We start from the raw sequence: 13,469 nt of genomic DNA on the forward strand, positions 1-13,469 counted from the left end.
ATTTGGAATTAGGCTGCAACATAACAAAGTATGGAAAAAGTGAAGTGTTGTGAATACTTTTTAGATGCACTATATCTATACACTCTATACAAATAAAAACTATAGCTAGGTATTGTTTTATCTTACTTTGAAGCCTAATTCCAGACTTTTTTTTTACTTTTCCTTAGAAGGATGAAGAATTAACATTTCTGTCAATTTCGTAAAAGAAACAGAAGTGGGGCAGTTGTTATCAGGATAGGAAGACACAAAAAAAGCACAATTGTCAAATGCTGGAGCTCTGTCAGAGAGACCATCAGGTTCTTGGTCATTTTCCTGACTAAGGACCTTGTCTGCCGATCGCAGATGTGATCAAATACCACCGAAAGAAAGCTCTATTTGTGGAAAAAAGGGCATCAATTTTATTTGGGTACAGCATCACACGACCACGCAATTGTCAGTTAAAGTAACACAGTGCCGTATTGCAAAAAATGGCCTGGTCATGATGGAAGTTAAATCTTCCGGAGCTGAAGTGGTTAAAAAGACACCTTTCCTTTTAATATTTAAGCATGGCATAATACCATCTGTGCTAGCTGTAACCCATGCATCTCTTAATAGCTGTAATTTTACTGTTTATACTTTAAAGAAGAGTTACAATTATCAGATGTTTGTAGTTTTTTTACTTCAGTGGTAATCATTGAACCCAAATGTCTGCATGTCAACAACCTGCAGGGTGTGAAAATAATCAAGTCAGCAAAATAAATATTTAATCAGGAGTTTATTTTTTATTTTTATTTATTTATTTATTTTACCAACTTGCCCACGTAGATTTGTAAATCGTTTCTTTTTCATTTTGTTTTGGGAATGATTTTGAAAGAGAGACCTGTTATCCAAAATGAATGTCATAACAATGCCCCGTGATAGCCCACAGGCATTAGAACAGGGCATACAAGAAAGGCTTCACTTTAAAACAATAATGCTAATGGGCTTAATTCATGAACCTTTACACCTGACAGTAATTTTAAAATCTTATTTGACTCAGCTGAAAATAACTGTTATTATTTTCAAAACATGGATTCTTATCCTGGTGTGTTAACTTTGTGAATTGAGCCTTAACTAAAGGACTTTATACTGAGTCAGTGCTGGGGAACTGTAAAATGTAATATATTTTCAATCATTAGATGCGGTGGCTGCATTGATTTTGTTTATTTAGGCTTTTTTCCCCTCTGTTTTCACCTGATTATCTAGCCAGTACCTGCATTAGAGTGCCCCACTGGATGAAGGAGCACAGGCGTTACATAAGGACAGTAGCACTGTCAGTCAGCAAGGAGGGGAGTGTTATGCCCCATACACACGATTGGAATTTTAGCCAGCAAAAGACTGATGAGAGCTTTTCATCGTAAAATAAAATTGTGTGTATGTTCCATTGGAATTTAGCTGGCCGAATTCCCGCCAGCAAAAATTTGAGAGCGTGTTCTCAATTTTCCCAACGGAAAAACTTTCTATCGGAAATTCCGATCGTGTGTATGCAATTCCGACGCGCAAAAACTCATGCATGCTCAGATTCAACTACGAGACGGAAGCTATTGGCTACTGGCTATTGAACTTCCTTTTTCTAGTCCTGTCATATGTGTTGTACGTCACCGCGTTCTTCACGGTCGGAATTTGGTGTGACCATGTGTAGGCAAGACAGCTTGAGCGAAATTCCGTTGGAATTCCGTCGGGAAGACCATCAGACCTTTTTCCAACCATAATTCCAATTGTGTAGTATCTAGCATTAGATGTACTAGCAGATTTAGATATACCAACAAATTGAATACAACTCCTGCTACTACCTAATAAGCAGTTACAGCAACTGCTTTTTTTCCTTTTTTGATAAAGGTTTCATATAAATAAATAAAAGCTGATGATTGTAACCATCCCTGTCAGTGGTAAATGGTTTGTCTCATTCCTGTAACTGATACCAACTGTTTGTTCTTTTGAAAAAAGAAAATAAAACACACACACACTTACTGGCTAGATCACTGAAAATAAAAAAGAAAACAAATGCAGTCATCACATATAAAAACTGGTAAGCTGCAACATAACACGTTTGCTTTTGGGGATAATACCACTTTTAGACCCCTTTCACACCGAGGTGGTTTTCAGGCATTTTAGTCCTAGAAATAGCACCTGTAAAGCGCCTGAAAACCGCCTCCCATTCATTTCAGTGTGACACTGGTGCGGTGCGCTGCAGGATGTTAGGAAAAGTCCTACAAGCAGCATCTTTGGGGTGGTTTGGGGGCGCTGTATTTAGCGCTCCCAAAAGGCCCTGCCCATTGAAATAAATGGCCATTGTTTCCAAAGCTCATGAAAAGCGATTCAGAAGCACCGCAACATGGGTGCTTTTAACCCCTTCTTTAAGAATAAAAGCACCCAACTAGTGGCTGAAAAGTGCCACTTAAAGAGCGCTAAAGTGCCCATAAAATTTCTATAGCTTTTTTATGTTATTATTCTGGGAATATCAACCTATGTACAGTTATATTTACTTAGCCATGCCTAGCAGCCTAATACATACTTATGATATGTTCTCATTAGGACGTTGTACCCCGGTTGAGGAGGAGACTGGAAATGAGGAAGAATTGGGAGCTTACAGTGAAATCCTTGAAGTAAATGGAAAGAACACAACTGTAACATTACCTGGTACTGGAATCTTTAGGAGGTCAAGCCCTGAACGAACCAAATCACATGCTACCCAAAGTTCGTGGAAAACCAAGGAGCAATATAACTCACACATGGTAAAACCATTACTATCTGTTATGTCAACCCAAGGCTGCCTTATTAGTTCTTAGCACATTCAGACAGGTTGAATTGACTATCAGCTTCTAGTATCTGTAAAAAAATTCATTATCAAGATTTATGTACCGTATATGTTTTCAGCTCTAAACACCTACAGGGAGAGTTGAAGAAAAGGCGGCCTAACACTGGATAGATGACAGTGGCATCCACATTTATTGTAGAAACTGTCCACAGGCATGGCAATGGCATTCTCCTCCTTAGATCTGCCCCATTGCCATGTCTGTGGACAGTTTCTACAATAAACAGGAACACTTGTGATCTAACCAGTGGGTGGTAGCCTCTTCTTCTACTCCAAGCATGCTTACTTCCGGCACCTGTAGCTCGAGAAGCACTGGGGAGCAGAGAATCCTTTTTTTTTTTATTCTAATCACTTGCTGAGATCATTATTAAAAATGTTTTGTTCTCATTATTGAATATTCAATTGTTATTTTTGCTTAAAGTTTATCTACAACCAAAAAGTAATGCCCTGTACACATGGTCAGACTTTCCGATGGAAAATGTGCGATCGGATCGTGTTGTCGGAAAATCCGATCATGTCACTTTCTCTCCCAGTGACAATGTGTTACCAGGACAGGAAGCGAGAGGAAACATTCAAATGGGATGCGCAGCAATAAAAACACTTATTTTTGGTAGTAGGAAATGGCTATGGTATTTTGTCAGTACAGGATTCTTTTAATGCACTGACAACCACTGAAACATTAGGCATTCTTTTATAGAATATTGACGCCTTGAATAAAGTAAACACAAAACGGAAATCTTCAAATATAAATTTTTCTATCGTAAGTGTATATATTTTTTGTCATTTCATTTTAATAAGACAATATATAGACACAAAAAAACATTACTGACATTACTGACATTACTGGCAATTCTATACCGAGCAAACACAGAATATCAAAAGTAAGTGTATTTTTTTCTATAATCTACTCCTATCAAAGAAGGTTGAATTAACATTTATAGGCAATGGCATAATCTGGCATACATTGTATGAATTTTATTAGTGTTTAAAGTGGTTGTAAAGTCAAAATTTTTTTTGAATTCAAATAAAAAAGATGTTTATACTTACCTGCAATAGTATTCCACAGAGCAACCCCAATTCTCCTCTTCTGGGGTCCCTTACCTCTGCTGTCAGCTCTTCCTCTTCTGCATGTGCCCACCACAGCAAGGCTTGGCCCCACCCACCCTCCTCACAGGATTTGACTGACATCAGTAGGAGCCAATGGCTTCTGCTGTACTCAGGAAAGTCTGTGAAAGAAGAGATAGCTTTCTCCACTCTCTCCACTGGATACTGAGGCAGTAGTGGGAACCATTGGCCAGTAAACAGAGAGCCGGGGGCAGGGCCAAGCCACAATGTATGAATATGGACACACAGAGCACGGCTCAGGATCAAGCCTTTTGTTATTAAAAAATATATATGTTTACAAATCACTTTAAAGCAAAATAAAAGATAAAAAAACCTTTGGACTTTATAACCACTAAAACAAGTATCATACAGCCAATCTTAAAGTGGTTGTAAACCCTTACAAACCACTTTGACCTACAGGAGATATTTGCCCGAAAACGGGCACCGCTGTCTATGGCGCATGCGCCGTAGACAGCAGCGCGCAGGCGCACTGAACGCGGCAGTTCCAAAAATGGAGCTGCCGCATTTGTCGACTCCCGTGCGCATGCGCGGGAGTGACGTCATCGCGGCTTCGCCGAATGACAGCGGCGGAGCTGCGAGACGCCACCAGCAAGATGGATGCGGCGGACTACAGGGGACAGCGCGACTTCGCTGGCTCCTGTGTCAGGTAAGTGACACATAATGGGCTACTATGCGATGCATAGTAGTCCATTATGCTTTACCTTTGCAGGGAAAAAAAGAGGAAGTAAACTCATCAGGGTTTACTTCCTCTTTAACCACTTAACAACCGCCCATTCCCGATTAACGGCTTCAGGGCGTTTGTTTAACTCTGAGAGGCCGTTAATTAACGGCCTCCCAGAATTCTGCTCTCGCGCGCCCCCTGGGGCGCGCACACGAGAGCATCCGTGACCGCTGGGTCCAGTGGACCCGGCGCATCACGAATCACGGTAAACGGCCGCTCATCGCGGCCGTTTACCACGTGATCGCTCCGTCAAATGACGGAGTGATCACTTGTAAACAAGCCGGCGTCATGTTATGACGCCGGTTCCTCCCTCCCCTCTCTGTACCGATCGGTACAGCGGAGGGGGAAGAGATCGGTGTCAGCAGCGATGTGGGCTGCATCTGCAGTGCCCACATCGCTGCTCACCGAAAATTAACCCCTCAATTCCCTGCAAATACTCTGCATTACTCTGCAATTCCCTGCAAATACTCTGCATTACTCTGCAATTCCCTGCAAATACTCTGCATTACTCTGCAATTCCCTGCAAATACTCTGCATTACTCTGCAATTCCCTGCAAATACTCTGCATTACTCTGCAATTCCCTGCAAATACTCTGCATTACTCTGCAATTCCCTGCAAATACTCTGCATTACTCTGCAATTCCCTGCAAATACTCTGCAATGCCCTGCAAATACTCTGCAATGCCCTGCAAATACTCTGCAATGCCCTGCAAATACTCTGCATTGCTCTGCAACACTCTGCATTGCCCTGCAACACTCCGCAATGCCCTGCAACACTCCGCAATGCCCTGCAACACTCCGCAATGCCCTGCAACACTCCGCAACGCTCTGCAATACCCTGCAACACTCTGCAACACTCTGCAACACCCGCCAATACCCTGCAACACTCTGCAATGCTCTGCAACCCCCGCCGATACCCTGCAACACTCTGCAATGCTCTGCAACCCCCGCCGATACCCTGCAACACTCTGCAATGCTCTGCAACCCCCGCCGATACCCTGCAACACTCTGCAATGCTCTGCAACACCCGCCAATACCCTGCAACACTCTGCAATGCTCTGCAACACCCGCCAATACCCTGCAATGCTCTGCAACGCAGTACTCTGCAACACCATGCTCTGAGATACCCAGCCATAGTCGGTGATACCCTGCAATACCCAGCCATAGACATCTCCCGCCGCCCTCCGCCCTCCGGTGCTTCTACCGAATCGCTAATACGATCAAAGCCAGAATCTTTTTTTTTTTTTCAGGCTTCCCAGCTTAGAGGTGAGATGTGGGTCTTATTGACCCCACATCTCACTGTAAAGAGGACCTGTCATGCCATATTCCTATTACAAGGGATGTTTACATTCCTTGTAATAGGAATAAAAGTGATCAAAAAAATTATTTTTGGGGAAAAAAATGTCAAACTAAAATAAATAAAGTAAAATGAACAATAAAAAAAAATGTTTTTTTAAAAGCGCCCCTGTCCCCATGTGCTCGCATGCAGAAGCGAACGCATGCGTAAGTCCCGCCCACATATGAAAACGGTGTTCAAACCACACATGTGAGGTATCGCTGCGAACGTTAGAGCGAGAGAAATAATTCTAGCCCTAGACCTCCTCTGTAACTCAAAACATATAACCAGTAAAAAAAATGTAAATCGTCGCCTATGGGGATTTTTAAGTAGCGACGTTTGCCGCCATTCCACGAGCGTGTGCAATTTTGAAGAGTGACATATTAGGTATCTATTTACTCAGCGTAACTTCATCTTTCACATTATGCAAATATTGGGCTAACTTTACTGTGTTTTTTTTTTTAAGCACAAAACTGTTTTTTTTCCAAAAAAAAGCATTCGAAAAATTACTGCGCAAATACCGTGCGAGATAAAAAGTTGCAAAGACCACCATTGTATTCTCCAGGGTGTTTGCTAAAAAAACATATATAATGTTTTGGAGTTCTATGTAATTTTCTAGCAAATAAATGATGATTTTTACATGTAGGAGAGAAATGTCAGAATTGTCCTGGGTGCTCCAGAACACCTGATGGCGCTCCCTGCATGTTGGGCCTCTGTATGTGGCCACGCTGTGTAAAAGTCTCACACATGTGGTATCACCATACTTGGGAGTAATAGCAGAATGTGTTTTGGGGTGTAATTTGTGGTATGCATATGCTGTGTGTGAGAAATAACCTGATAATATGACAATTTTGTGAAAAAAAAAAAAAAAAGTAAAAAGAATCTTGATTTTGCAAAGAATTGTGGGAAAAAATGACAACTTCAAAAAACTCATCATGCCTCTTACTAAATACCTTGGAATGTCTTCTTTCCAAAAAGGGGTCATTTGGGGGGTATTTGTACTTTTCTGGCATGTTGGGGTCTCAAGAATTGAAATAGGCCGTCAGTACTTCAGGTGTGATCAATTTTCAGATATTGGCACCATAGCTTGTGGACTCTATAACTTTCACAAAGACCAAATAATATCCACCAATTTGTACTTATTTTTACCAAAGATATGTAGTAGTATAAATTTTGGCCAAAATTTATGAAGAAAAAATTACTAATCTGCTAAATTTTCTAACAGAAACAAAGAAAAATTCGTTTTTTTACAGAATTTTCGGTATTTTTTCTTTTATAGCACAAAAAATAAAAAACCCAGCGGTGATTAAATACCACCAAAAGAAAGCTCTATTTGTGTGAAAAAAAGGACAAAAATTTCATATAGGTCCAGTGTTGCATGACTGAGTAATTGTCATTCAAAATGCGAGAGCACCGAAAGCTGAAAATTGGTCTGGTTATTAAGGGTGTTTAAGTGCCCAGTGGTCAAGTGGTTAACAATGGTTCTGTGAATCTCTAGAGTTCCTCCAGAGGTTTCTAGGTGTATCTTGAACTATGGCTGATTTACATACAATCTCATGGTGCTTGAATAATTACAAGCCATTACCATTTAGCAAAGCAAGCGACATTACAGCAACAATATTTTTAGGTGTATGTAGGGGTGGCATTATGACCACCACTGAAAGGGGTGCATCCTTCCCACTTGTCCTCAATATTATGGACATTCTTTTCAATTGTATTGATTTTAGCAGAGGTTTCTAGAGACCTTAAAACTATTTCAAGGGATTCACTGGGGTAAAAAGGTTGAGAAAGGCTGCTATAGAATGTGACAGGTCTATTCGTAACCATATACATAAGGTTCAGACATATAGCATAAACACCACACACAATTAATTTCATTCAAGGTATTTTACCTGCTGGATAAAAAATCAACAACATTGAATTATCTTCTTCTTTTATTTTATTTCTCCAGAGAGTATAAATGCCAAAACTAAAAGTAGCAGCTTGAAAATTTTGCATTAAAAAAAAGACCATTTAGAAGATTGTAGCATCTATTCTATCATATATACAGTAACTTGAAAAAGTATTCATACCCCTTGAAAATTTCCACATCTTGTCATGTTACAACCAAAAATGTAAATGCATTTTATTGGGATTTTATGTGATAGACCAATACAAAGTGGCACATAATTGTGAGGTGGAAGGAAAATTATGAATGGTTTTTAAAATCTTTTACAAATAAATATGTGAAAAGTGTGGTGTGTATTTGTATTCAGCCCCTCTGAGTCAATACTTTGTAGAACTACCTTTCACAGCAATTACGGCTACAAGTCTTTTTGGGGATGTCTCTACCAGCTTTGCACATCTAGAGAGTGACATTTTTGCCTATTGTTCTTTGCAAAATATCCCAATGTCTGTTAGATTGGATGGAGAGCGTTTGTGAACAGCAATTTTCAAGTCTTGCCACAGATTCTCAGTTGGATTCAGGTCTGGACTTTGGCTGGGCCATTCTAACACATTAATATGCTTTGATCTAAACCATTCCATTGTAGCTCTGGCTGTATGTTTAGGGTCATTGTCCTGCTGGAAGGTGAACCTCCGCCCCAGTCTCAAGTCTTTTGCACACTCTAACTGTTTTTTTTCTAAGATTGCCCTGAATTTGGCTCTATCCATCTTCCCATCAACTCTGTCCCTGCTGAAGAAAAGTAACCCCACAACATGATGCTGCCACCACCATGTTTCACAGTGGGGATGGTGTGTTCAGGGTGATGTGTAGTGTTAGTTTTAGACCACCTTCTTCCATATGTTTGCTGTGTCCCCCACATGGCTTCTCATAAACTGCAAACAGGACTTCTTATGGCTTTCTTTCAACAATGGCTTTCTTCTTGCCTCTCTTCCATAAAGGTCAGATTTGTGGAGTGCATGATTAATGCCACGTACACGCGACCGGACTTTCTGTCAGAAAAAGTCAGACGGAATCATTTCATCAGATATTCCAATCATGTGTGGGCTTCATCTAACTTTTTTTTTCAAAAATTCTGACGGACCTCGAAATAGAACATGTTTTAAATCTTTTTGATGGAATCAATTCTTATCGGGAAAACCATTCGTCTGTATGCTATTCCGAAGGACCAAAAATGACGCAAGGGCAGCTATTGGCTACTGGCTATTGAACTTCCTTTTTTCTAGTCCCATCGTACGTGTTGTACGTCACCGCGTTCTAAACTAACGGACTTTGGTGTGATCGTGTGTAGGCAAGTCCGTTTCAGCAGAACTCTGTCGGAAAGACCGTCAGAGTTTATTCTGACGGAAAAACTGGTTGTGTGTACGCAGCATAATAGTTGTCCTGTGGACATATTCTCCCATCTGAGCTGTGGATCTCTGCAGCTCCTCCAGAGTTTTCATGGGCCACTTGGCTGCTTCTCTGATTAATGCTCTCCTTGCCCTGCCTGTCAGTTTAGGTGGATGGCCATGTCTTGGTAGGTTTGCAGTTGTGCCAAATTCTTTCCATTTTTGAATGAAGGATTGAACAGTGCTCCGTCAGGTGTTCAAAGCTTGGGATATTTTTCTATAACCTAACTCTGCTTTAAACTTCTCCACAACGTTATCCCTGACCTGTCTGGTGTGTTCCTTGGTCTTTATAATGCTGTTTATGTACTAAAGTTCTCTAACAAACCTCTGAGGGCTTCGCAGAACAGCTGTATTTATACTGAGATTAAATTACACATAGGTTGATACTATTTACCTATTAGATGACTTCTGAAGGCAATTGGTTCCACTAGATATTAGTTAGGGCTATCAGACTAAAGAGGGCTGAATACAAATGCACGCCATACTTTTCACATATTCATTTGTAAAAAAAATTGAAAACCATTTATTATTTTCATTACACTTCACAATTATGTGCCACTTTGTGTTGTTCTATCATATAAAATCCCAATAAAATACATTTACGTTTTTGTTTGTAACATGTTGTGACAAAATGTGGAACATTTCAAGGGGTATGAATACTTTTTCAAGGCGCTGTATATACTGTATGTACTACAATGTACTTTACCAATATACACACATTTATAGACTTTTCTATTACATTTTCCATGTACAAAACAGGACAATATTGTATCAGGATGTAGCCATACATTAACTGCTTTATGTAAATATCTTTTATAATTGCCCTTACACTGCTGAGGTGATAATATTATTTTGTCATCCAGCAGGGAGAGACAAAGTACAGTCAAATAAATGAAGATGATACAGTAAGTAACAGGACTGACTATTATGAAAAGCCTCCTGTTCCTTTGGAGGTGACATTTGGGAAGGATAATTCTTCACTCTCTTACCAGAAGTCACATGCTACATTTTATGGTGGCCCTTTTACTGGTCAAAGGAAATACCCTTATGGTGAGTAGCCAACTTAGACCCTTAATGTCAGTCAGTCTGATGTTTAAAACAATGGTTGCAGAAATATATATATATATATATATATATATATATATATATATATATATATATATTTATAGTTTTAATCTGCCAGTATCTGTATGCGTATTTATAACATTAGTTAATATACATTGCTGTAGTTACTGTATGTTACTGTATGTGACTATGACTGATCATCTGGCCTGCATAGTCAATAAGGTATACTAGTGTATACTTGTGTGCTAGATTCTGTTCAAACTTCTGCCTATAGACATAAAGCAATTCAAAATAATATAGCATATTCAATAACTACACAGACCATATTGCAATTTAATGTTATTAAAAACGACCTTTCCTTTTTATTCTGCAGCATTGTGATTTTCTGTAAAATTCAATGTCACAACCAGGAGGCCTTCTGTACACAGTTGGAGGACAGAGCTTCCCCAGAAATATAACTTCCTGCTTGTGTGATTGGCTCTCTGATTTTTCCAGAGATCTTCACTGAGATAGATAGAAGTCAGACTTTAGGCATCCTCTGCAACAAAAATATTACTTTTGGCAAAATACTCCCAAAGGATTAATTACCAGTAGTTCTAAAGAGATGCAGACACGACAAATTTCGCCATTAGAACATTGCAAGTGCATCAGCTGATTAATAATGAAAAAGTCACTCCCATACAGATCCATTGACTCAAACATACAGCTATTCCTTCAGAGCAGAATTCTTCAACAAAGTTTGTTAAAATCCTTGCAATTTACTTTGATCACACAGAGTTGATTGTTTCTTTTTTTATCCCAACAAATGTGGAGTTATCCTTTAATGATTATAACATACTTTACTTTTAATGTTCCCTAAAGACAAATTAAAAGTAAGAACTAAATACTGAACAATGTTAAGTTAATTGAGCAAATAATTGAGCAAATAATATTCATAGTATTAGTATTTATTAAGTAGCTAATCCAAAACCAATACTTATCAATTATAGAGAAGGGCAAATAGAAATGGTAATAATGGAGCAATGGCATATGCCAAAAGTTTTAAAGTTTATTTGTACATATTGCCTTGAATATGTACAGGACAACAAAAAAGTTGATACTTTTGGCATGTGTGATGCCTGGTACAAACGATGAGATTATCGTACGAACGATCGTCCGTTTTTTCTCAAATCAAACCTGAAGAGTTCACGAAAGTCACAAAAATTCTCGTACGACAGAATAAAAATTCAGAAGTGATGTGATGTATTTGTATTGCATTTTCGAACGACAGCTGTACTGATTAAACGAAAATCATATGATCTGGCATCATAGGGAAAAAAAATGTGTGCATGTCCGATCAAATAGTATCAGATGAACTGTCCTGATCAGCTTTCAAAAGCTCTGTACTAACGATCAGATTATTGTATGATCGCTCCTTATGTACGAGACTTAACTGCTCCATTATTACTATTTCTGTTTTCTCTTCCTTAAAAAATTGTTTAGTGTTCTGCTTGAATGTCAGCTAGGGCCAGAAGGTTAAATTTGAATTCCAGGTATGGGTAATTTTGCATAGTTAATCTTACTAGTTAAAGCGGAGGTCCACCCTAAAGTGGACCTTCCGCTCATCGGAACCCTCCCCCCCTCCGGTGCCACAATCGGCACCTTTCAGGGGGGAGGGGGGTGCAGTTACCTGGATAATCCAGGTAACTGCACCCACTTCCGGGATAGCTCTCTGCGGAAAGGGGCGTAACTTACGCCCCTTTCCGCAAGTGGCCGCCCCTTCCCGCAAGTGCCCCGCTGCCTGCTGGGAAACACACAGATCCCAGAGGCAGCGGGGAGCGTCCTTATTGCGCAGCGCGATTCGCGCATGCGCAGTAGGGAACCGGGAAATTAAGCCGAAAGGCTCCATTTCCTGATTCCCATACCCAAGATGGCGGCAGCAGGACCCGACAGGCGACCTAGAGATCGGCTTCGGGTGCCGACATCGCGGGCGCGCTGGACAGGTAAGTGTCACTATTTTAAAAGTCAGCAGCTGCAGTATTTGTAGCTGCTGGCTTTAAAAAAAAAAAAAAACGCGGAGTCCCGGTGGACTCCCGCTTTAACATAACAGAAGATGGAAATCACTGTAGTAGGCATCACTACAACAGTGATCATTGCTAGCTTCACGAGCCTATGCTGAGCAGCTCACTCAGCACAGAGGGCATTCAAAGAACATTTCACATTTTCTCCATTACTGAAAAACTTTCTCGGATTGGATGAGATAGAGTGTCAGGGCGGTGATGTTACAATCTCCACCTTGTCCAAACAGAGAACGCTTTGCATTCAATGGGAGAATGGAAAGTGTTCTCTGAATGGCACTGTCACGTACCTTCTAGCAGAGCCTGATGTGTAAAAGGAGACCTCTCTTACAGCCCTGGCTCAGGGACCACTGGAGGTGCGACAGAGGCCGTGAGAGCGCAGTGAGGTAGGAATGCCTGCGATATCCTCTGTTAATGGCAGAGATGTGTAGCCGATGAGTAGCCAGACCAGACTGGGTCAGGAGCAGCAGGTAGCATCAGAAACAGTAGGTGTGGATGCACAGCGAATGCATGACAGCTTCAACAGGCACTGTATGAAGCAGGATGGACAGATGAGTGGAGCAGGGTCAGACAAGCTGGGTCAATAACAGATAATCAGATATGGCATAAACGGCAGGCAGAGATTGGTCAGTAGGCAGGCATAGGTTGGCAGCAGGATATCAGGCAGAATAACAGGTATAGCAAGGTTAAGGCAAGCCGGGTCAGGACTGGTGCTAAGCAAGACCTCAACCAATTGGATCTTGTATGGGGTGGCTCCTCTCCTGCAGGTGTATGCGGACCATGGTGGGAACTTCAGAGCTGTGAAGATTCTTCCAGGAGCCAGGACCATAGGGCAGGTTTTCCTGCTGGACATTGAGTACAGTACAGTACCAGAGCCAGGCCCCCTGAGTGCAGGTGATGCGGCGGGAGCTGTGCTGAGCAGAGAATCATAGTATCACTCTGCCAGGAAAGCCAGTGGGCAGCGGCAGCCAAGACTAATTTAGTAGCTACATCTAGGGAAAA

At 40.8% G+C, this 13,469-nt stretch overlaps 1 protein-coding gene across 13 annotated transcripts in view; it reads left to right on the top strand.

Moving 5' to 3' along the window:
• The window catches only part of KIAA2012 (KIAA2012 ortholog), a 266,686-nt gene that overhangs the window by 79,263 nt on the left and 173,954 nt on the right, over positions 1-13,469 (top strand). For 11 of the 13 annotated variants that reach the window (XM_077448591.1, XM_077448592.1, XM_077448593.1 and 8 more), the window contains exons 5-6: positions 2,554-2,753; positions 10,209-10,395. In XM_077448591.1, coding sequence (XP_077304717.1) covers positions 2,554-2,753; positions 10,209-10,395 — 387 coding nt within the window. The remainder of the gene's footprint in view (positions 1-2,553; positions 2,754-10,208; positions 10,396-13,469) is intronic. The other 2 variants (XM_077448594.1, XM_077448597.1) reach the window with 1 other exon arrangement.

Source organism: Lithobates pipiens, unplaced genomic scaffold (assembly GCF_037356315.1).
Source record: "Lithobates pipiens isolate NorthernLeopardFrog02 unplaced genomic scaffold, aLitPip1_a1.2 Scaffold_22, whole genome shotgun sequence".
Lineage (NCBI taxonomy): Eukaryota > Metazoa > Chordata > Amphibia > Anura > Ranidae > Lithobates > Lithobates pipiens.